This window comes from Equus quagga, chromosome 16 (genome assembly GCF_021613505.1).
Source record: "Equus quagga isolate Etosha38 chromosome 16, UCLA_HA_Equagga_1.0, whole genome shotgun sequence".
Lineage (NCBI taxonomy): Eukaryota > Metazoa > Chordata > Mammalia > Perissodactyla > Equidae > Equus > Equus quagga.
Genome location: NC_060282.1, coordinates 51,868,917 through 51,894,462, shown reverse-complemented (window position 1 = coordinate 51,894,462; position 25,546 = coordinate 51,868,917). Strand labels below are relative to the sequence as shown.

The window sequence follows — 25,546 nt, the reverse complement described above, 5'->3', positions numbered from 1 at the left end:
TCTGTGTGCTCCTCTTGTCAGCTGAGTCTGTGTGCGGCTCCTCTCTTTGCCACCAGACAGGCTGTTGGGCCCAGGTGATAAAAGAAATCTGCCTAAACTGAACCTTGGTCCTAGCATTTCTAACCCGTGTGAAATTGAACAATTGCTTAACCTCCCTGTATCACATTTTCCTGATTTAAATAATGGGAGTATTCATAGAACCTACCTCACATTGTAGTTGTGAGGATTAAAAATGACTAAATGCATGTCAAACACTTAGAACAATAAGGGTTTCATGCTGCTACTATTATTATTATTTAGTTCATGCTAAATTTGAAGCCCTAATCAACACTTACTCATATTCATCATAAACTGTCTATTTTTACTCTACATTAGTAAGCATGGAGTCCAACGATGCAATACATTTCACTTGGAAAAAAATTCTGTAATAGACCTCTTTCCAAATTGTTCTTCACCCCAGTCACTGAAGCTTCTCTCTCTCCCCTCCTGCGTCCAGCACCCAGTCCTCCTCTTCACCCCGTCCCCTTCTCTTCTTTCTTTAACTCTTCCAGGCTCTACCTCCTTCATTGCGTACTGGACCAATTACAGAGGTAATGGTTTCGTAGAGGGCAGTGTGTGTATGTGTGAGTCAGTGTGAGTAATTTAAAGCAACAAAGACAAAGTTGCTTTATGCAAATGCTAAAGCAATTATTGCAGGGTCTTATACAGTGTCACTGTTGTAGCTTTTGTCATAAGTGGAACCCTTAGGAGGAATGCTTGTGACCCCCACCAGGATGCTAAATTTCAGAGGGTGGGAAGATGCAGCACTGACTTTAAGAGCCAACCTAAGGCAGTTTGAAATTCTTGCTCCTTTCCAACCACATTTTTTTCATTCTATTGTAATTATTATGCTTTTGCATTAGATGTCTGAAGTGTTGGACCTATAATAATGATTTTATAAGAAAGAAACCTATGAATAAAGTATAGGTGTTTCTTTTCCTTAAATCTTTTTATTTTCTTCTTTCAAGAGCATTTCTAATTGTGATTAAATAAATCTATTTTATATAAGCATATAAAATATAAATCTTCCCTTTTTGTGTGTCCTCACTTCCAGTCAAAAAACTTCCTGTTGACTAAGTCAAGCGCAATTTACTGTGTCCTTCCATATGGACGGAATTCAGTGTGAGACATTGTTTGTTCCTTTTCATGGTGACTTTTGGGTTTGAGGTGCTTTCCGAAGGGAGCTCACTGCAGACTGCTGTCCAGCGCTGTTGGTTTCATTTCGATGATTTGGAAAGCCCTGTCTGGAAGTCAGATGCAGGGTGGATGTTTAAAGTTTTGAGGAGAAGTATGCAGCCTTACCAGTGGATCTAAGCTTTGCTCCGCTCAGCTCTCTGCTTTGAAGGCATTCTTCTCCATTTCATCACAAGATTTCTGAGGAAAATGTAAACCTTTCTCTCTTCAGCTGTTCTTATTGTTACTTCAAAAGAAGCCTTTCTAAAACGGCAGCTTTGGAAATACCTACTGGGTAAATTGCATAGTGGGATACTGAGGACTGAAAAGGTCTAGTTATAGAGAGATTAAAACAAGACACATTACTTCTCATGTATCCCCTGGCACTATCGTTAATTCATTTCAAATATTCATCACATTATGTCAAATATATCATTCTTAGTCTTCTCTAGACAGGAAAATTCTCTCTATTCTGAAATGTAAATAAGCATGTGGTCACTTGTAATGTGTTTTATTATGATTCCAATCTTAATTATTATTCTAGATTCACTTACTTTAAAAGTTTTGGTGAATAGAAGAGTAACTTCACCAAACACTTAGCATCGTTTTACTCAAGAGTGCTGCCTAAGAAAAGGGGCAACATCAAGTCACCACTTCTGGGGGGCTTCCAGTTCCCCGTTGGAACATCAGTTTTTTAGACCCAAGACAGTGAAGAGCAGAAGAGACTTGAAATACCTCAGAGTTGGATTTCAACTGAAGCTATTGCTAACTCCTCAAGCGATTCATTTTACTCACCAGCACAAGAAATAACCAATTTGATTTTGTGCCTTCCAGGTATATTCATTTCAACCGAATAGAAATACTACAGCCAGAAAGCTTTGGAGATCTTGGGAAATTAGAGCGACTGTGAGTGTTGACTCTTTAAATGTCCTTTGCTTCTGCTTTGCATCTTCTGTTTATACAAAATATTGACTGCCCTGGAGATTACAATATTTTGTTGTAAGCCTAAGAAGCAGAGCTTGCACCTTTGTACTATAAAATAGAGTTATCTAAGGTATACTATAGTTTGAAATCAATGGAGAAAAGACAAATAACCCAATTAAAAATAGGGCAAAAGAGATGAACAACACTCCACAAATGAGGTAAAACCACTTGAAAACTTACTGCAGAAACTACTACAATTGAGCACACACATCCACTGTGAGCTATCAGTTCCACTTCTAGTTGTAGACACAACAGAAATGCACATACATGTGCACCAGCAGACGTGTTCTTTAGTGTTCATGGCAACATCCTTTCCAATAGCTCCACACTAGAAACTACCCAAGCATCCAATAACAAAAGAAAAGAGAAACCACTTGTTGAATATTGATAAAATAGAATACTATACAACACGTATGAATCTCAGAAACATTTTGAGTAAAAACAAAAATCCCAGGGCCTGGCCCCATGGCATAGTGGTTAAGTTCAGTGCAATCTGCTTCAGTGGCCTGGGTTCACAGGTTCAGATCCCAGGTACACACCTAGACCACTCATCCACCCTGCTGTGGAAGCGACCCACATATAAAGTGGAGGAAGATTGGCACAGATGTTAGCTCAGGGTTAGTTTTCCTCAAGCATAAAAAGAGGAAGATTGGCAACAGATGTTAGCTCAGGGCCAATTTTCCTTAGCAAAAAAAAAGGAATAGAAAAACCCAAACATTGAAAATTGCATAGTTTGATTTTGTTTTGAGAAGAAATTCAAAAACAGATAGCAGGAATATATGTAATAATTAGAATTTAAAACAGTGATTACCTTTGTAGAGAAGGAGGTGTGTGGGAATGACAGGAGGGAGCTTCTGCAGTCCTAGTAAAGTTTTGTCTTTTCTGTTGTTCTCTGGATGGTAATTACACAGCTGCGTTCATTTTGGGGAAAGTCTTTGTGGTCTATGTCATGATGTGTGTACTTTTCTAAATGAATGTTATATTTGGACAAAGCTTTGTTAAACACCAATGACAAACCAAGGGGACACTTGGACAGCCTCCTTTTGTTTTGTCTTTTATCAGGTGAAGATACTCTGCTACTTCACTTCCTCTAATACATTAGATTACCAAATTTATTGTGTCTTGAGCTGAAGGCACAGCACTTTTTTTCTGAAAAGAAAGCAAATGAAGAATTATACAGCTAAACTTAACCATGAATCTATTTGAATTGAAATAGATCTGAAAAAAATCTGAATTAGGAGTTTGTAGGTTTCTAAAAAGATGCCCTTTAATATTAATACACAAAATAGACTAGTAAAATTAAAAGATAAAAAGAGGGGGCCGGCCCCTGACTGAGTGGTTAAGTTTGCATGCTCTGCTTCTGGGGTCCAGGGTTTCACCTGTTTGGATCCTGGCCCGGAACTTGTACCACTCATCAGGCCATGCTGAGGCAGCATCCCACATAGCACAACCAGAGACGCTCACAACTAGAATATACAACTATGTACTGGAGGGCTTTGGGGAGAAGAAAGAAAAAATAGAAAAAGAAGAAGAATGACAACAGCTGTTAGCTCAGGTGCCAATCTTAAAAAAAAAGATAAAAAGAGCTAGTCAACCACTTTCCTATGTGGGTACTCCAATCTTATTTGCATAAAGAAGCGTAAGAATTATAATGCCTACAATTGGATTGTTTGGTTTTGTTTGTTTGTTTGCTGGAGGCATGTGTTGAAGTACAAGGAAGCAGGTGGGGAAGCATGCTGCACTCCTTTTCCTGCTCTAACACATGTAAACAGAGAGTCCCACTTTGGTAAAGTCAAGGTTTAACGTCATGATGACTAACAACCTCAAAAAACTGGAGGCACCAACTTCAGTTTTGGGGGAAATCTTGCTCCTGAATCAGCATTGCTTTCCTCCTGTGTAGCAAGACAGCTACTGAACCACTATGACTCTCAAAACCCTAGCTGCGTGTTCTTATCAAACAGTGGCACTGAGAACTGCAGAGACGGGAAGCGGACACTCCTGCTGCCTGAAGACATCTGAAAGCCCTCAGCAGCCCCACGGCAGTGGTGGCAGGCCTTGCTGTTATCAAGGGGGTTCTTTTATTTCTTTTTTTTAATTAATTAGTTAATTTTCGGATGTACATCATATTTTGAATTCTGTGTACATTACATCATGTTCACCACCCGAAAATTAATTATAGTGCATCCACTCACAGGTGAGCCTAATCAAGCCTTTTGCACTCCCCGCTCCCCGCTTCTCCTATGGTAACCACCAATCCAATCTCCAATGCTATGTGGGTTTTTTTGGTTGTTTTCATCTTCTACTTATGAGTGAGATCATATGGTATTTGACTTTCTCCCTCTGACTTATTTCACTCAGCATAATACCCTCAAGGTCCATCCATGTTGTCACAAATGGCCAGATTTCATCATTTCTTATGGCTGAAGTAGTCCATCATGTGTAAATACCACATCTTCTTTATCCATTCGTCCCTTGATGGGCACCTAGGTTGCTTCCAAGTCTTGGCTATTGTGTATAATGCTGCAATGAACATAGGGGTGCAAGTATCTTTATGCCCTTGTGTTTTCAAGTTCTTTGGATAAATATCCAGCAGTGGGATAGCTGAATCATATGGTAGATCTATCCTTAATTTTCTGAGGATACTCCGTACTTCTTTCCATAGTGGCTGCACCAGTTTTCACTCCCACCAGCAGTGAACAAGGGTTCTCTTCTCTCCACATCCTCTCCAACATTTGTTGTTTCCTGTCTTGTTAATTATAGTAATTCTGACCCGGAGTGAGGTGATGCCTCATTGTAGTTTTGATTTGCATTTTCCTGATAGCTAATGATGTTGAGCATCTTTTCATGTGCCTCTTGGCCATCCGTATATCTTCTTTGGAGAAATCTCTGTTCAGATCTTTTGCCCATTTTCTAATTGGATTGTTGTTTTTTTTTTTTTGTTGAGCTGTATGAGTTCTTTGCATATTTTGGATATTAACCCCTTATCTGATACACAGTTTGCAAATATCTTCTCCCAATTGTTAGGTTGCCTTTTCATTTTGTTGATGGTTTCCTTTGTGGTGAAGAAGCTTTTTAGTTTGATGTAGTGCCATTTGTTCATTTTTTCTTTTGTTTCCCTTGCCTGGTCAGACATGGGACTTGAAACTATGCTACTCAGACCACTGTCAAAGAGCGTACTGCCTATGTTTTCTTCTAGAAGTCTCATGGTTTCAGGTCTTACATTCAAGTCTTTAATCCATTTTCAGTTGATTTTTGTGCATGGTGTAAGGGAATGGTCTACTTTCATTCTTTTGCATGTGGCTGTCCAGTTTTCCCAACACCATTTATTGAAGAGGCTCTCCTTTCTCCATTGTATGCTCTTGTCTTCCTTGTCGAATATTATCTGTCCATAAACATGTGGGTTTATTTCTGGGCTATCGATTCTGTTCCATTGATCTGTGTGTCTGTTTTTGGGTCAGTACCATGCTGTTTTTGTTATTCTAGCTTTGTGGTATATTTTGAAATCAGGGAGCGTGATCCCTCCAGGTTTGTTCTTTTTTCTCAGGAATCCTTTGGCTATTTGGGGTCTTTTGTTGTTCCATATAAATTTTAGGATTCTTTGTTCTATTTCTGTAAAAAATGTTGTTGGAACTTTGATAGGGATTGCATTGAATCTATAGATTGCTTTAGGAAGTACGGACATTTTTATGATGTTAATTCTTCCAATCCAAGAACACGGAATATCTTTCCATTTCTTTGTTTCTTCTTCAATTTCTTTCAACAATGTTTTATAGTTTTCCGTGTACAGATCTTTCACCTCTTTGGTTAAGTTTATTCCTAGGTATTTTATTCTTTTTGTTGCAATTGTAAATGGGATTGTATTCTTAATTTCTCTTTCTGCTACTTCGTTGTTAGTGTATAGAAATGCAACCGATTTTTGTACATTGATTTTATATCCTGTGACTTGACTGTATTCCTTTATTTCTAAAAGTTTTTTAGTGGAAACTTTAGGGTTTTCTAGATATAAAATCATGTCGTCTGCAAAGAGTGACAGTTTCACTTCTTCTTTTCCAATATGGATCCCTTTTATTTCTTTTTCTTGCCTGATTGCTCTGGCTAGGACTTCCAATACTATGTTAAATAAGAGTGGTGACAGTGGGCATCCTTGTCTGGTTCCTGTTCTTAGAGGGATAGCTTTCAGTTTTTCTCCATTGAGAATGATATTTGCTGTGGGTTTGTCATATATGGCCTTTACTATGTTGAGGTATTTTCCTTCTATACCCATTTTATTTAGAGTTTTTATCATAATTGGATGCTGTATCCTGTCAAATGCTTTCTCTGCATCTATTGAGATGATCATGTGATTTTTATTCTTCATTTTGTTAATGTGGCGTATCACATTGATAGATTTGTAGATGATGAACCATCCCTGCATCCCTGGAATGAAACCCACTTCATCATGACGTATGATCTTTTTAATGTATTGTTGTATTCGATTTGCTAGTATTTTGTTGAGGATGTTTGCCTCGATGTTCATCAGTGATATTGGCCTGTAATTTTCTTGTTTTGTGTTGTCCTTGTCTGGTTTTGGTATCAGGATAATTTTGGCTTCGTAGAAGGAGTTAGGAAGCCTCCCGTCCTCTTCAATTTTTTGAAAAAGTTTGAGAAGGATAGGTATTAAGACTTCTTTGAATGTTTGGTAGAGTTCACCAGGGAAGCCATCTGGTGCTGGACTTTTATTTTTTGGGAGGTTTTTGATTGCTGTTTCAGTGTTCTCACTGGTGATCAGTCCATTCAAATTTTCCACTTCTTCTTGGTCCACTTTTGGAAGGTTGTATGTTTCTAAGAATTTATCCATTTCTGCTAGATTATCCAATTTGTTGGCATATAGCGTTTCATAGTATTCTCTTATTATCTTTTCTATTTCTGAGGTGTCCATTGTAATCTTTCCTCTTTCATTTCTGATTTTGTCTATTTGAGCCTTCTCTCTTTTTTTCTTGGTGGGTCTAGCTGAGGGTTTGTCAACTTTGTTTATCTTTTCAAAGAACCAGCTCTTGGTTTCATTAATTTTTTCTATTTTTTTTTAGTCTCTGCTTCATTTATTTCTGCTCTGATTTTTATTTTTCCTTCCTTCTGCTGATTTTGGGCTTTGTTTGTTGTTCTTTTGCCAGTACCTTTAGGTGCACTTTTAGATTGTCTATTCGGGATTTTTCTTCTTTCTTAAGGTAGGCCTGAATTGCTATAAACTTCTCTTGTAGAACTGCTTTTGCTGTATCCCACAGATTTTGGCATGTCGTATTTTCACTTTCATTTGTCTCCAGGAATTTTTTGATTTCTTCATTGACCCAATCGTTGTTAGTAGCATTTTGTTTAATCTCCACATTTTTGTGGCTTTTCTGGTTTTCTTCCTGTAGTTGATTTCCAGTGTCATATCTTTGTGGTCAGAAAAGATGCATGGTATTATTTCAATCTTCTTAAATTTATTGAGACTTGTTTTGTGGCCTAATATGTGATCAATCCTGGAGAATGTTCCGTGGGCATTTGAAAAGAATGTGTATTCTGTGGTTTTTGGATAGAATGTTCTGTATATATCTACTAAGTCCATCTGGTCTAATGTGTCCTTTAAGGCCAGTGTTTCCTTATTGATCTTCTGTTTGGATGATCTATCCATTGGTGTAAGCAGAGTGTTAAAGTCCCCTACTATTATCGTGTTACTGTCTATTTCTCCTTTTATGTCTGTTAATAATTGCTTTATATGTCTAGGTGCTCCTATGTTGGGTGCATAGCTATTTACAAGTGTTATATTTTCTTGTTGGATTGTTCCCTTTATCATTATGTGGTGCCCGTCTTTGTCTCTTTTTACAGTTTTTGTTTTAAAGTCTATTTTGTCTGATATGACTATTGCTACCCCTGCTTTCTTTTCTTTGCCATTTGCATGGAATATCTTTTTCCATCCTTTCACTTTCAGTTTGTGAGTGTCTGTAGGTGTGAAGTGTGTCTCTTGTATGCAGCATATACATGAGTCTTGTTTTTTTATCGAATTGGCCACCCTATTGCATTTGATTGAGCATTTAGTCCATTGACATTTAAAGTAGCTAGTGATAAGTATGTATTTATTGCCATTTTGTCACTTTTTTTTCTGGGTGTTTTAGTAGTTCTTTTCTGTTCCTTTCTTTTTCTCTTGCTCTTTTCCATTGTGGTTTGATGGCTACCTTTAGTAATATGTTTGATTTCCTTTGTCTTACTTTTTTTCTTGCTTGTTATAGGTTTCTGATTTGTGATTACCATGAGGATCCTATTTAATATACTATGCATATAACAGTCTATATTGAGTAGATAGACACTTTAGCTTGACCTCTTTCTAAAAGCTTTACTTTTTCACTCCCCTCCTCCCACATTGTATGTTTTTCAAATCATATATAGTCTCTTGTTTAGTGTGTGTCTATCCATTACCCTCTTATCACTGAAATAGGTGATTTTAGTACATTTGTCTTTTAGCCTTCATATTATCTTCACAGGTAGTTGATCTGCTGCCTTTACTATACTTTTACCTTACAAGTGATGTTATTGCCTGTTTTTTTGTTGTTGTTTTTGATAATCTTTTTTATCTCTATTTGTAGTCGTTGCTTTCCCACTAAAGTAAGTCCCTTCAGCATTTCTTGCAGATCTGGTTTCTTGGTGATAAACTCCTTTAATTTTTGCTTGTCTGGGAAGCTCTTTCTCTCTCCTTCCAATCTGAATGACAACCTTGATGGATAGAGTATTCTTGGCTGTAGGTTCTTTCCTTTTAGCACTTTAAATATGTCATGCCATTCTCTTCTTGCCTGTAGGGTCTCGACTGAGAAGTCCGCTGATACCCTGATGGGCTTCCCTTTTGTCTATCTTTGTCTGGGTTATTTCACTTAACATAATACCCTCAAAGTCCATCCATGTTGTTGTGAATGGGACGATTTTGTCCTTTTTTATGGTTGAGTAGTATTTCATTATATATATATATACGATATCTTCTTTATCCAATCATCAGTTGCTGGGCACTTAGGTTGCTTCCATGTCTTGGCTATTGTAAATAATGCTGCAATGAACATAGGGGTGCATGGGACTTTTGGAATTGCTGATTTCAGGTTCTTAGGATAGATACCCAGTAGTGGGATGGCTGGGTCATAAGGTATTTCTATTTTTAACTTTTTGAGAAATCTCCATACTGTTTTCCATAGTGGCTGCACCGGTTTGCATTCCCACCAACAGTGATGGGTTTCCCTTTATATGTCACTCGTGGCCTTTCCCTTGCTGCTTTTAGGATTCTCTCTGTGTTTTTACTTTTGGACATTTTGATTATAATATGTCTTGGTGTAGGCCTCTTTGGGCTTATCTTGTTTGGAGCTCTCTGTACTTCCTGAACTTGGATGTCTGTTTCCTTCCTCAGGTTAGGAAAATTTTCCTCTATTATTTCTACAAATAAATTTTCTGTCTTCAAGGGGGTTCTTATCTTAGAATCCATGAATGGGCTTTATGGCGTGGAGAATTGGCTAACAACAAAGGTTTTAATTTTTGATTTTCTTCCTATTATTTGAGTAAATACATATGCACATATTTCTTGAAAGACCTCTGAATATGTTAATCATAATCTGTTCTGTTATTTTTTTCTTTTTTCTTTGAATTTCCCTGCTTATTCTGGAGTTAGTTTCCTTTCTTTTTGTCTTGGTCTTTCTTTGTCATGGTCCTGATTAAACTCCTCTGCTTTGTGACCCTTGATTGTCTATTCATATTTGAAAATATTGAGTAGGTGGTCAGGTTTCCCCTGCTCTCCTGTAGGTGGGTCCATTTTATGCAAAATTTCCCCTTGGTGGGAATTTTAGTTTGGACACTTGGGGAGAAAAATGGCAGATTTCTCCTCCCAAACACTAGAATGAGAAAGGCTTTCTCTTGAGTTCTAGCTCCACACAAAACCCATTACTTTTCTTGTATCAATTTGATCAATTTCTTTAGAGAAGAACATATATGAAGAAGACGAATTACATGCATAATTTTTTCCTCTTAGCAGCAGGGGTCCTTATAGTGGCGGCAGCTACCAATTAATTGTGTTTCTCCATCTACATGTTTAGTAAACCCCTGTTTTCAGCCCCACATCTCACTCCTGTCTCTCTGCTCTCTCTGGTGTTTTTGCACTCGAACCATCAGACTGTTCCTGCCTCAGTTTTCTCTGGGCTGCAGCTTTCTTGATTTCATTTGTCAACCCTCTCCCATGCATTTTATGTGTTTCCAGAATTTGCTGAAATCTCTTCTCTGTTGGTGGCCTTCCACATTCTGTCCTCTTGATTGTTATGGGCTTATTTATTTGTATTGACCATCTGGGCTATTATTTCTGTGTAGTCCTGAAAGAGAATGAGGCAAATTTGTATGCCCAGTTCACTATTTTGAATCAGAATTCTTCTCCCTATAACTTTGAAATTTGTTAGTTGCAATAATATTTAAATATTAAAATTAAATTATTCTCTTAAGGTGTTTCTCAGTGTAAACAAATTTAGCATGACTGTGCCTGTGCCAGCGCATCCTCGAGCAATGTGCACTCAGCAGCAGCAGCAGGATATCTAGAATCCTTCCTTATTGATGGGATTTGATCAAAGCCCCCTTGTGTTACATTCGTAAATATCAACAAGCCCTCTCACTTGGATGGGAACATTCTTTTCAGCGGAGACATGATGCCAAGACAGGCAAGGGAAGATCTGCATCTTCATCTTTCCTATGAATAGGAGGCTTGATTTGAACATCATTTACCAAAATTAGATTCTTCTCCAATGGATAAGTCTTATCTTTAAACATCATAAACTATTTATTATTACATCTCCAAACAAAGGAATTTATGCACATTTGGTGAAGCCACATGGGTTGAAATATTCAAGCTGGTTTAGAGCTTGATGCACAGGCAGAAAATTGCAATAACGCCTCTGTTAAAGTGTACAGAAATCTGACATTTTGTGTAATAATTCATGATTGGCATTGAAGAACCTGACAACTATCATTTTTCTCCAATGCCACTTGCAAATTGGTGAGACTATGGACATTCTTGGTAAAGTTGGCTCCTTGTTTTTATCTTTATGTGCATACCAACCTCATCAAGCCACAGTATTTTCTGTGCTTCTTCTGAAGTCTTTAATGATTCTGTCTTGAAAAAATGAAAGAAGTACAGGGAAAAGAAAACTTTGGTATTCTGTACCCAGAAAGAACACTCATGGTGCCTGAAAACGCATTTGGTTTTGCTGGTTTGGGGAGAATACAGGCTCCAAACGACATCACACTGGATGCTTTATGAAGCAACACGTGGACTTGCATGGAGCCAGCCAGTCTGGAAAACATCTTCTTTATCAGGCACACACCTCACTAAAGCCAAGGCTTGTTTAAGACGTTTTCTCGAGTAGGAGCTGAATATCATTTTCTCTATTTCTCAGAAGTCTCTTAGATTTCCAGTGGATGTATCTTGAAACACCATCTTGAATTTCAGGTAGAATATTCACTTTTCTTCCCTTCTCAGGACATTTATGTCGAAAAAAATCATTCATGGCTTGGCTTTTTTGATAACAGTTATATTTCTGTCACAGAAAAGAGATCCGTCTTTGGTTAATTTCCATGCAGTGGATTCTGCTAAACTATTATTTTTTTGACCAACAATCTTTGATAGAAGACGTCAGCAGCAAACAATTATACAAACCTTCCAAAACAGGAAGAAGTGCTTTTTAGGTTGTTGTTAGGAGTATCAAAGTGATACTTCTACAGGCAGAAATCAACAAATACATTGTAGAGACAGTTTGAAGATTAACTTCACAGAAGTTGAAAAGAAGAACGAGAAAAAAGAAAGTCCAGGCAAACAGTTTGCCCCCCTGCTTGACAGTACTGCGACACAGTACTACTCTGTTAACGCTGTCACTGAGATAGTGGTCTAGGAGATAAATAGTAATAATTACTATTATAGTAAGTCCCCATTTTATAGATAAAGGAACTGAGACTTAGAGAGATTAATTTGCTTAGAAACAAACAGTTATAGCAATAATAGTAGCAGTGATATCTGATTTGGGAACCATAATAATATGTATGACATAAACTAATGTTGAAATAACATCAGTTTGTACATTTTGTCACCATTTGTACAAAATTAAGAAAAATTCTTGATGAAGATTTTTAAGTATTTACATGCACTGCTTCAAAATCTGGGATGTTGGAGGTGTCCTTTTTTCTTGATTTGTTTCGCCTGTTAAACAATTAATTCTGGTCTACGTGACTTGGAAAATAGGTAACATCTTTCAATCTCTGATTATGGGTGTAATTTCCAGCCTTTTAAATATGTTAAGAGAATGAACAGTAGCCTGTTTACTGTTGTTATCACAATGAACTACACTAGTTGTAAAATAATGAAATAAGCTTGTAGCCTAGCAAAAATAAAGTAAGCATGAACTGTCCAAATGATATGACTTTTCCCAAGGTCCAGCTGCAACGTACTACAAGCTATTTTTCTATCATGAAATTCCATTCTAATCTTCCCTGAGACACGGAAATGGAGGAGGGCTTACGGTGGGGAATGAGAATTACCCTGTGACTTCCATCTGCTCACCCATCTTAACCTAAATTTTCACTATTTCTTCTCTAGTCTTTCCTCCTGAGTTTGATGAATTGGGTGGAGCAGGGAAAGATGAGTACAAGGATTCAAAATAGAAAGGATCAAGGAAAAATTTGTATCTACACAAATGCGCATCAAGTTTGCAAAACCAGGAAAAGATCTTGCCTCCTGTTCACAGGAGCCTTTACTTTAACCCCTAAGAGATAAAACAGGTAAAATAAAGCCAAAAACATAGCATTAATAAGAAAACATGGTCAGATGATCTTATTTAATTTTGAGACAGGGATGCTAGTCATGAAATAAGACTCAGAGAGAGGCTGGATGTAGCTAATTGTTAACATTTTCTAGACATAATTTGATTATTTACGCTCATTTCCTCATGTCTCAGGACATAAATGGCACAGACCTTTCCTCTGTTTTGCATAGACTGTTGTTTGCTCCTCTCTTCATAGACGTGCTCTTTGTGGAATGTGCGTTCAGTGGTGCTGGCAACCTAACTGTCCCCAGCTGATGATTTCTCTGGTAGTAATGTCTCCAGTCGCAGCGGGAGGAGGAGGTGTGGCCAGGGCAGCGCTGCGGGAGCCCAAACCAGTGTAGGACTGGAAAGGGGAAGGAAGGGGAGAAACACTGCAGCCTGGGTCTCCTCTGCCTCTTGCTGTCCTCCAGAGCCTCCCTCCATCGCCTCTTGTGGCAGATTCCAAAGAGGAAGAGGAAGCTGTGGGCAACAGAGCCTGGGAAAGGCACTTCTCTACCATCTTGTCCTGGGCACGACATGGGTGTAAGTCTGAAGGGAGCAGGCCAGCAGCTAGCTGAGCCAGCGACCACAGCAGCACCAAGTGAGACTAGTTTTGCAAAACTGCAATGGCCAGTAAGCTGAAAGACAGACAAAGGGTTGCCACCCACAGTATCCAGTCTATCATGATTCATTTGCAGGCTTCTGCAGTCTGCTTTTTTTTTTTTTTAAGGTATACTTTTTGGTGAGGAACATTGGCCCTGAGCTAACATTTGTTGCCAATCTTCCTTCTTTTTTTTCACCCCAAAGCCCCAGTACCTCAGTACCTAGTTGTATATCCTAGTTGTAAGTCATTCTAGTTCTTCCGTGTGGGATGCCACCACAGCATGACCTGATGAGCGATGTGTAGGTCTGGGTGCAGGATCTGAACCAGTGAACCCCGGGCCGCCAAAGTGGAGCACAAGAACTTAACCACTATGCCACCAGACTGGCCCCTGCAGTCTACTTTGATTGTGCCATTCTTTACGATGAATACATTGTCCTCTTTGGTTTCTTATCTGTTTAAATCTTATTTTTGTGATTTCTCTTTAGCATTCGTAATCTCTAACTAAACAAAACGAAAAAATTCAAAAGACCACCTACGAAAAGATACCAATACAGTGGCAGATACATATATGTAAATCTTTAAAACAAATGCTTGCATAAATGACACTCTGCTTTGTATTCACCCTTTCTCACTGAAATACTTGTTTAAATGTATCTAGATTTACAATTAGGTAAAAAAAAAAAAGTCTGTCCTCTAAACTCATCATTACTGCATTGTGATTAAAAGTTATCTTTTATTTTTTGGATTTTTGCATAATAACAAATTATCTAAAATCCCAGCTGGGAGCTTTTCTCATCTGGATTCATTAAAGAGACTGTAAGTGAAAGCAAGTGCATAAACACAGAAATGATTTCCGTACGATTTTCTCCAAAATAAATAAATCCCAGACAATGTTTTGCCTTCGTCTCCTTTTGCCATGAAAGATCAGTCAGTTCTAGTGTGTTAGGGTGGAAACGGTTTTGTTAACTGCAGAGTGATTGAGGACACAGATAGTCTACCGAGCTTTCATGTATTCTCTTAGAAGTGACATTCAAAAGGAATATTGAAGATAGAAGTTTTCCTCGGTTCTCAGTGATTTCCTTGCTGGTCAAATCTAAAGTCTCCCAAGACTTCCTTTTCCTTTAACTTTTTATTAAAAAAGAGACTTGAGAAGTTCCAAAGAAAGTCTAACTCCTCTGGCCAGGCTTCAGAAGTCTTCCCTCGTCACCCCAGTTACTAGTACAGTTCACTTCTTCCTAGATTAAACATAACAAAAGGGAATTCCCAGTACCGGTCCTCTCATAGGCTCCGTTTGCCTCAATTTTCTGCACCTGTGAATCTGTCTTTGATCTGCCTCTTCACCCTGATCTGTGTGTATACTACTGCATTGTTGATGATTTTCTTTTTGGTTCTTTTTTCCCTCAGTACACAAATATAAATTCCAGTTATCAGGTTAAGGTCAAATGTCCTGCTTCTCGGTGCTGGTTGGAGAACACATAGTGGAAAAATCACAAAGGTGTATCTCTCACCTGCCTTGAAGGCCACTTTGTTGCTGTTTTCTGATGTTGTGTGCCCAGATCACGTCTGTGAGCATGGGAATTTTAAGATTAAGTAAAAATCAGAACACTGGGGGAAATAAATTTGTGTTTAATTGGTGCCTGGAAATGATGCTTGGAATCTTTGTGCTTAAAGGATCGTGAATAATCAAGAGGGCAATTCATCCAGTCCTAGTCCAGTTTTGCAAGTTCATATTCCCCACTTTCTTGGCAGTTCTCACAGCAGACCCAAGGCACTGCCTCACAGTCTTTTCTCCTCAGCTGTGCTCTTTGACTGTGCTCAGACCCGCAAGGTTTTGCTTGATGGTTCTCTTTTTCTGCCAAAGTTTTCTTACTTGTTGTCAGAACTGGTCGCATCACAGCCATTTGGAATAATACGCACATTCATTCTTGTTTGTTTTGTTTTTTTTTAATAGACTTTACTTTTTAAATTTGTTGTAGGTTGACAGCAAAACAGCAGAAAGTACCAAGATTTCCCACATACTCCCTGCCCCTACACATGCATAGCCTCTCCCAGAATCAACATCCCCCACCAGAGAGGTACATTTGTTATAATTGATGAACCTACGTTGACACATCATAATCACCCAGAGTCCATAGTTTACATTAGGATTCACTCTTGGTGGCATACATTGTGTGGGTTGGACAAAAGCATAATGACATATATCCATCATTATAATATCATACAGGGTATTTTCACTGCCCTAAAAGTCCTCTGTACTCCACCTATTCATCCCTTCTTCCCCCTAGCTTCCGGCACTGACCTTTCTACTGTCTCCAAAGTTTTGCCTTCTTCAGGATGTCATATAGTTGGAATCATTTAGTATGCAGCCTTTTCAGATTAACTTCTTTCACTTGGTAATATGCATTTAAGTTTCTTCCATGTCTCTTCATGGCTGGATAGCTCATTACTTTTTAGTGCTGAATAATATTCTATTGTCTGGATGTACCACAGTTTATCCCTTCACCTACTGAGGAACATATTGGTTGCTTCCAAATTTTGGCAATTAGGAATAAAGCTGCTACCAACATGTGCAGGTTTTTGAGTGGACATAAGTTTCACCTCCTTTGGACAAATACTGAGGAGCATGATTGCTGGATGGTATGACAAGAGCATGTTTAGTTTTGTAAGAAACTGCCAAACCGTCTTCTATAGTGGCTGTACCAATTTTGCATTCCCGCCAGTAATGAATGAGAGTTCCTAAAGCTCCACATCCTCACCAGCAATTGGTGTTGTCAGTGTTCTGGATTTTGGCCATTCCCATAGGTGTGTAGTGGTATCTCGTTGTTTTAACATTCTTGTTTTTTAATCATATCTGGGAAATGAAAACTGCCAAGACATTTTGTAACAAGCTTATAGCAAGCTTTATTCTGGTAGTGGGAGGAATATTATGTTTTATTTTTTACTTGCCTTCTTTCTCTTCTTGGATTTGTTACATCATTTATGATTAGAGTCACTGTTTTCGTATATTTGCAATTATAACTCCCATTAAGTGTTTCTTCTGTATATAGATTTCTATTTGAGTATCATTCTTGGCTTTTAAGATTCTCAAAAAGTCTTGACATGCTAAAGCTCTTAGTTTTTTCTATTATTTTCTATTATGTTTTCTTGTTAAGTATCAATAATAGCTTTTTTGTTCTTACCTCTTACATTTAATGAAACAGCATTCACTCTATTTATGAAACACACAGAAATAAATACTAGTAAAGAAGCTGAGGGAGGCCCTACTTACAGTGATGTACAAGTATGGATCTTATATGCATGTGCTATATGTACTTCAAATGTTTTAAGCCACTTTTAAGATAATTTTGTTAGTATGTCATGTTGATGAAGTATCTATTTTTGTAGACGGTAGCTGACCGTTTATGGTAACGGTAAACTTATACACAGATGATTTGAGCAACCTGGCCCAGGGTTCATGAGATCTTGATCAGTCTGAGATGGTGGACACTGGCACCTGGTTATTCCAAATCCTCAAACTTGTGCCCATGCAGACTGTCTTTTAGATAAGAAAATCAGTATATGGGGAAGTGACTGAGGGCTAATAAATAAGCTACATCTATTATCAAATAAATTCCATCTTCCACAATGAATTCTTTCAACAACTGGGGGAATGTCAATTCGCTGGTAGCACCTGGAGTCAGAGGAATCTGTGTGGGTTACATTTGCCGTGTCATTGCTGGGGTCTGTGTGTGACACCTGATGTGGGTTTCTCCACTGTCATTTCTAACTCATGACAGCCATATTCCTCACAGTATACTGGGAAAATGAATAAAATGTCTTCTAAAAAGTGCTTTTGGATCTTTAAATGAAAGGGATTATGTAAGTACAGGTGATATATTACTCTGTTTTCAAACAGAAAAGATTAATTTACCTGGCTCTTTTTTTCCTTTGAAATTACCCACCGAGCAGTGAATAGGCCTCAGTGAATAATTATTTTGAGCTTGTGATTCTTGACTGAATACTATCAAAAGGCAGTTGTCTTTTATTTAACACACCTGGTGTGATATTTGATATAAGAGCATTTTCAAAACGGAAAACAGTAAAATGGGAATTATTTTAAGCACAGTGTGCTATTAATATTTAGTGTGGTCTAACAAAGATTAAGATAACCCACTTTTCTTATTGTTTTACTCTATAGCTTTTTATTTTTCAAAATTCATGGCTCTAAATTATAGGCAATGTTTCAAACAATACGTTCCCAGCATAAATTTGGAAATGCTCTATTTATAAAGGGTTCCCAAACAGATTTTTTTTTTATAAAAATCTAGTTCTCATACTATGGGTTCTTTTCCAAACACAAAGGAGTTTTTCAAGCACTAAGTGAAAAATATATCCTTTAGTTGTTTTTTTCATGTTTTGTATCCTTGCTATGGATGAAAATCTTAATTGAAGTTGACAGTAATGAAAAGAAGAAATTAAATCTTGTGCTCAGTTGTTACTAAAACACACAACCATGATTATACATAAGGGACGATGTGGCTCACTGATTAATGGAGGGCTGATAAGAAGCGATGATGACATCAGGGAAATGGAACATTCCCAACTGTTAGGGCCCAGTGTCTGTGATGTTCCCTATTGATTTGTACTGACATCACAAGTATGTGCTTGTGTTCAACTCAGAGAAATCTCATGGTGATACTGAAGAGAGAATTTACTTGTTAATATTTAACAACTACAGACTGCTTTTGATAAAATTACCAGACATTAAACTCAAAATTTAAATCAGATGAGTGAACTTTGGACTCATTAATATTGAGTAGATTTTTAACCGAGTAGCTGATACAGTAAATCAGTCGGTGACAAGAAACAGCCAAGGACACTGAACTCATCAGTGTCTTCCTGAACAAGCGCTAGCAAACTTTTGTGTCTTGTACATCACTCTAGACACGCCTGAAAGTATTGTCTGTTCCAGCCCTGGTTTTATTTTTTCAGCTTAGTTTGAAGTCTTGATGGAAGCATTAAGTAAAGAAAATCTATACCATTAAATAACTTTTTAATGTGTGAGTTTTTTTCTTTAATTTAACCATTTAATGCTGCCAAATATAGGTGTCATTTTTAGTGTAGTACAATTTAAATACAATATAACTTAGTATTATGAACTATAAGCATCTGCGATATACTTCACTAAATCATCAGACAATAAATCTTCTTAAATTTATTTAAAAATATATAGTTCTCTGGAAGTACTCTAAATTCTAAATCTGGAGAAGAGCATGGTTTTTTTTTTACTTTTAGAAAAAACTTTTATTGTTCCAATAACATGATATTAATAAAAACTCCTAAATTAAAACAACTGGGTGATGTCTTAATTTACATGCAAAGTGGTTCCTTTGTTTATTGTTTTCTCAAATGTTTTTTAAGGACTTGCTATACAAATTATTAAAAATTATAGCATTTTTTATTCTGCTTAAGTCACATAATGCATTACTTATTACAATAAAATTTAAACAACTTAACCTTTATCACTATTATAAATATGCTCATATTGTCGTTTTATCACTGGATAGAGTTTTATCTCTGGATAGAGTGTGACCTGATTACCACTGTAGACAGACTTGTGAATTCCATAGAGTTAGTGCCCCCTTTTTAACCCTTGGGATGGATGAAAGAGATAATTTATTACTCCTGTGCCTTTTTGCTATGTATCTTTCGATGAGATTGGAGATATATACCATAATTCTCTTTGTTTATCTATCAGTTTTATTTCATGAGAAAAAAATACTGGGAAAGATTAGGAAAATATAGTAAAATTTAGCGAAAGTGAATAATCTGCTCCTAGATTAGGAAATACCACAAGGACATGTAAAGGGCCTTCCGGTCACAGTCTGCAAGAGACAGTTGAAGATGAGGAGCTTTGTAACGGCATTGCCAGCCCTTTTAGTATAAAAAAATAAAATAAAAAGGGTTCTGCCTCTGTCCTTTAGGGAAAATTGAGAGCACAGGGAATGCATGCCTGTCCATATTGATGTCAAGGAGATTTACAAGAGAAAGAGCAAGTCATCTGGGGCAGCGGCATGGATCATACACAGAGCATTTATAGGTCTCCTTTGAGCAAGAAAGCCTCTACTCCTTCTCTTAAATAATCGCTATGAAAAAGTTAAAGAAAACCACCACCACTAAATATAAATTCTCTATTTTTAACATTTAAAAGAACTGTAACCTTCAGCATGTATAGTTTTGTTTTTGTTTTTTTTTTAATTGCAGTAACATTGGATTATAACATTATATAACTTTCAGATGTACTTCGTAATAAAATAAAAGATTACATGTTCCCCACCCAAAAACTAATTATAGTCCGTAGTCCGTCAGCACACATGTGAGCCTAATCCCCCCTTCAGTATGTATAGTTTTAATTGTTAGTTCTAACAATTTTTTATCTTACAATTATTTATTTATAATCAAATACTGTGGTGCCTGTTAAGTGGAAACCACTTTTTGACTCTCAGAGTGCTTTCCAAAGATATTGTCAATATAGAAATTTATCTACTCTGTTCAAAATATGCAACCAGGTAAGCATTTGTTTTCATGTTTTTGTTGGTAATTAGAAATCTTGGAGTTGAAAATCTGACAGAGGAGGTAGATTAGATGAAATTAAGTATTTTAACTCAAAAGATTCAAAGTAGAAATTAATAGTCACTGTTAACAGTTGGCAGTCTTGCCTGCATGCTTAGACGTCTGGATTCCAACGCTCTAGTTTGTGACTGTGATTTAGTGTGAAAAAGCCGGGGGAACTCTTGCAAAGTTATGCTCGGAATGGCCATACGTAGGCTGCTGCTACATGTGAGTATCCCAGAAGGCTCCAGGGATGCTCAGTAGCTTCAGTAACAGTAGAGGAATTCAACTGTGGTATGTAATTTTCTGTGTGCGTACAAAAGCGAAAAGTCTGTTTGTCCTCTTTTTATAAAGGCTTATTGTGTGATGTTGAGTTTGGAAGAATATATTATCAGAAAATGTTTTTAAGGTATTTGGTTAAAAGTATAGTCAATTTCCCTTTCATTATCTGATTTTTACTTAAGGAAGTTATTATCATCATAAATTGTTAAAGCTGGGAGAGTCTTTGAGGATCATTTAATCCAATTTCCATAATTTCAAAGGAGAAATACTGAGGAAAATTATTTTTCAACAAGGTCACAGGACACTGTGACTAGCATTAAAGTCTCCGCTTATACCTCAGTATCACTTATTGTTAATAATCAATGATTTAGATTTCTCAACTTTAGATGAAATAATTTCTAATATTCACCACTAGGAAAAACACTCAACGAATCTACTAAATGCTTTTTTCTCACATAAAATAAGGCCACAAATATCACTCAAGTAATGAAAACCTATTTTAATATATCTTTACATATTTTAAAATAATACAAACTTTTGATTTAACAAGCATATATTCATATTCTGACAAAGCTATCAGATATCCTTGTAGTGAGTATGTCCTCTTAGGATATTATTCAATTCTCTTAAAGCTTTTAATATAAATAAGAGAATATTTATCTACTTATTTATCTAATTTATCTATTCCTATATATAACCTTAAATATGAATATATGAATATAAAGACATATGTACATATATGTGTGTGTGTCTGTATGCATGCACATGTGTATGTGCATGTATGATAATTGGGCTCCTTGGAAACTTACTCAGATGATAGTTTAGCAGAAATTTGCTTTCTAATGCCCCATTCACGGACAAGCCACCATTTGAATTTCTTTAAAGAGGTAATTTGAAAAATTATATTAATATAATTCAATTCCATCCAGATTGAGAAGAAAAATGACTTGTTGGTCTCTATTTCCAAGTAAGTCTCAAATTTGTCAGTTTCTTCCACATTTACTACCAACTTCTACTTTAGGCACAATCGAGTTTTGCCTGGAATATATTACATCCTAATTGATGTCCCAGCTTTCATTTTTCTCTCTCTCCAATCTATTATATTTGGGAGCTCTTTCAAAGACACCTATCTGATTACATCATTCTTCTGCTCTAACCCTTTTATAGCTTTCCTTGCCTTAAAATAAAATGCAAGTGTATCATAACATATTTCGTTTCCTTCGCATGGTCAACACTTCCTATATGTTGCAGCCTTGGGCTACCCATTCCAACCCCAGTTCATTCTACTCTTCCCTTTACTCATGGTGTTTAGCCATCCCCATGTTCTTTCAGTTCCTAGAAGTTCTTAAGCTTTTTCTGACTCAAGGATTGTCAACATGCTGTTTTCTCTGCCTCCAACATTCTTCTTGCATCTCTTCTTTTAATAGCCCTCTTCTTAAATATTTATTTGGAAAAACTTTATTAATCTCCCTCCCTACCCACCTCCTCACTACCACACACACACTGAACATCATTAACTTTTCATCTTTGCATTTATCACAATTTGTAATTATCCATTGTTGTGTTTGTTTAGTTTCATTTGCTTAAATGAAACTATAATCCCATAAGTACAGAGACTTTGTTTTGATCACTGCTTCATTACTAGTCTTAGCATCATGCCTGACACACTGTAAATGTTGAGTCATTTTTTAAAAAAAATACATAAATGAACAAAACTATTTTTCTAAATAGGGGAAAGCCAAGATGTTGATTATAAGGAATTTTAAAGAAGTGGATAAGATTACTAAAGATCTATGTAATGTTCTCCAGACATGTTAGTTATGGTAACTTGTTAATGATTGGAAATCTCAAATGATGCAAATACAAGAGGAAGAGTTTTGTCATTTAGAAAGGTTTAAAGAGAATTATGTGAAATTTGCTATAGAAAAGTGAAATTCCGTTTTGTGTGTTCTTCTCTATAATTTAAATTCAATAATATTGTCTGATGTATTAAAAATCAATCACTCCACTTCCTTGTTAAAATAATTTAAATGTTTCCATGTTTTACCTCTCTATTATTATTTGAGAATGAGATCATTCATTCATAGTGATAAGTAATTTTGCTCAACCAGATTTGAGGTCTAGACATATGAATTCTTATAAATTGTGTGAAGTGGGCAGTTAGATGACTATTTGTCTAGGGAGAGTGCCTGCAAAATTGCAAACTCAATACAAACTTGGTTTGAAATATCGACCCATAAAATCAAACTCCTCCCATAAATATGGTTGTATTGAACTATTAGAAATAAAAGCACCGGGACATTTACTTAATTTAATTCATTGGAGATTCTTTTCGGCAGTGATTCTTTCAAATATAAGTCTAATGTCTAAACTGGTACATGTATCACTGGCTAAATGCATTTCGATGTGTAAAACTTTAACATAGAAAGAAATTGAAATTATCTATAACTCTTTCTCAGCAGTATCTTAGAATGCTATAATTTTGTATCTTTAAAAAATATACTAATAATTCTTTTGTTCCAGAGAGTCCTCGAATTACTTTTGAGCCCCAAGACGTAGAGGTAACGTCAGGGAATACTGTCTACTTCACTTGCTGGGCTGAAGGAAACCCCAAACCTCAGATTATTTGGATACATAACAAGTAAATACTGAGCATGGGCATGTGTTGCTATTCTCTTTCCGATTTCAGTAATCCTTTTCTCTTACTTCAGCTCATTTATCTAGAGATGGAACTTTTTAAATTATGAAAATTTCTTGGAGATAAAAATTTCTTTAACTCTTACTTTTTGACATACCCAAGGAATCTAGAGGACTTAAAAATTGTATATTTCGGGACATCAATGATTGTGCAAGTAACTAAAAGAATTTTATATTATTTTTAGAAGGAAATTTTTGGATTAATAACAAACTAGTATGTTTTAAAATCTGAATATAATTTGATATAACTCCATCTTCATTATTTTAGGTTCAAACTGATATTTCATATTTGATGTTGCAACTTTCATATAGTAAATCAGTATATGATTATGTAAGTGAATTGGCAATAAAGAATATGCAACATTATTTAAAATACCAGTCATTTATTTTATTCTCATTGTACTATTTGATAAAATACAGAATCTATGAGTCTAAAAGCCTGTGAATGTAAAATTAAATAATAATTACAAACGTTTAAAAAGTTAAAATAAAAGAGCTGAAAAAGGAATGGGACAGTAACATAAAATAGATATATAAAATGAATTATATACTTGATATAATTCAATGATAGTACTTGGACAATTATACTATCATTAATTACATGATTGTTAACTAGCATGGTTTGCATTTCTCTTCCATGCTTGTGTAAAATTTCATTGATTTTCTCCTGTTATGTGTATAATCAACTCTGAATTTTTACCCTTTTATTTATAAAATATTCTAAGAGATATAATAAATAGTTGATGTGCTTTTTGTATATAATTTAGATTTCTAGTGGTAGTCAGAAACTCAGACATGCTTGTAAAATACATTTTTGATTCTTGCAGAAAACTTATAAGTGTAGGTTAAAAATAGCTTGGAAAGAAGGCAATTATGAATACTATTAAATTTGGAATCTAGCCCAGGAGAAAGACTTCAATTGATAGAATACTCCAATTTATTTGCATCTGGAGAATGTTCAAGGGTACTTGAGAAACAGAAATCGCTGCTTATAATGTCTTAAAACTGCTTACTCTGCCTTCTGAAAGTTTAAATGCAGTCATTATGTGTTCAAGGTTATAAAGATACTGACAAGTATTTAGAAAGGGACAAGTGAAAAATCATAATGCCTGATGGAACTTATGACATAGAGGTTTTAAATATAGTGACTAAAGAAGCTAAGATGTACTTAAAAGAAAACAAAGAAATTGAAAAAGAAACAATAAAATGAGGGAAAGATGAAGTATAGGTGGAAATGTCTGTTAAAATATTAACCATTTCTTATGGAAAAATTAAAGATGAAAGGGAAGAATTTATGCCACCAAATGTTTAACATTAACAAGTCTTAACTTGCTGATTATTTGTGGTTGAGTTTTTTTTATGGAAAGATAACATATACACTGAAAGTGTGTGAAACAAAGTATAGTATAGCAAATAATTTGAAATAAACATCCATTTCCATAAACCAGGCCAAGAAAAAAATGCTGTCAATTCATTAGGAGCTACCTAGCTGTCCCTTTTCTCCTCCTCTGGAAATAACCTCTATCCTGACTTAGGGTCCTTAGAGGAATTGGTTAAGCACTGATTAGACACAAGCAAAAGTAGGATTAGAGAATTAGAAGGTAGATTTGTTGGAGTGAAGTAGACTTCAGACTGGTTAAGATACATGGAGTCTATAATGCAAAGGTCCAGGACATATCCAGTACGAGAGGTTAGAAATTAAAAGCTGGAGGTGATAAAAAGTTTGGAGAGATAACAACTAGGAATTTTCTAGAAATGAAAAAAAATTATGAGATTTCAGATTAAGAATTGTATTGATTCCCAAACAGGTTTGAAAAAGAAATCTATACCTGGTACATTATGATTTCAACATTGAAAGTCAGAGATAAAAATCTTCATTTCTAGCTAATTTTCCAATTGCTTTCAAATGTATAACAATTAAAATGACAATGTTATATCAGCTAGAAGGTAATGAACTATATTTGTGATATTAAGGAAACAAATTTGGTTTTCTGTGATTTTGTATCCAGCTAAATTATCTGACATCTGGTAACTTTTGATATTTTGGGGTTCAAGGTTTTAGAACAAGTGTTTTGGGGTTTTTTTTGCCACATTTAGTCTAATTCGCTGTGTGTAATGCATATACATGTATCTTCCTTCTCCTTCTCCTCCTTCTTCTTTTTGTCTGAATTCTCTGCCACATGGAGGCTGGGACAAATGCTGTGTTGCTACTAGTCTGTCTTCTTACAAGACTTCGTCCAGGAAGGAAGGGGCTGTGTCTGTCTATCAGTGTTCCAAGTATCTGACAAGGGGTAGATAACCCATTCATTATAAAAGGATATAACTCAGGAACAGCCAGATGGGAGAGCTACAG

At 36.1% G+C, this 25,546-nt stretch overlaps 1 protein-coding gene across 1 annotated transcript in view; it reads left to right on the top strand.

The window, feature by feature from the left end:
• Positions 1-25,546, top strand: part of PXDNL (peroxidasin like) — a 443,189-nt gene that overhangs the window by 292,495 nt on the left and 125,148 nt on the right. Inside the window, 5 exon segments of the mRNA XM_046641842.1 lie at positions 2,047-2,118; positions 14,350-14,439; positions 20,334-20,379; positions 20,382-20,508; positions 23,020-23,137. Of these exon segments, the coding sequence (XP_046497798.1) occupies positions 2,047-2,118; positions 14,350-14,439; positions 20,334-20,379; positions 20,382-20,508; positions 23,020-23,137 (453 nt within the window).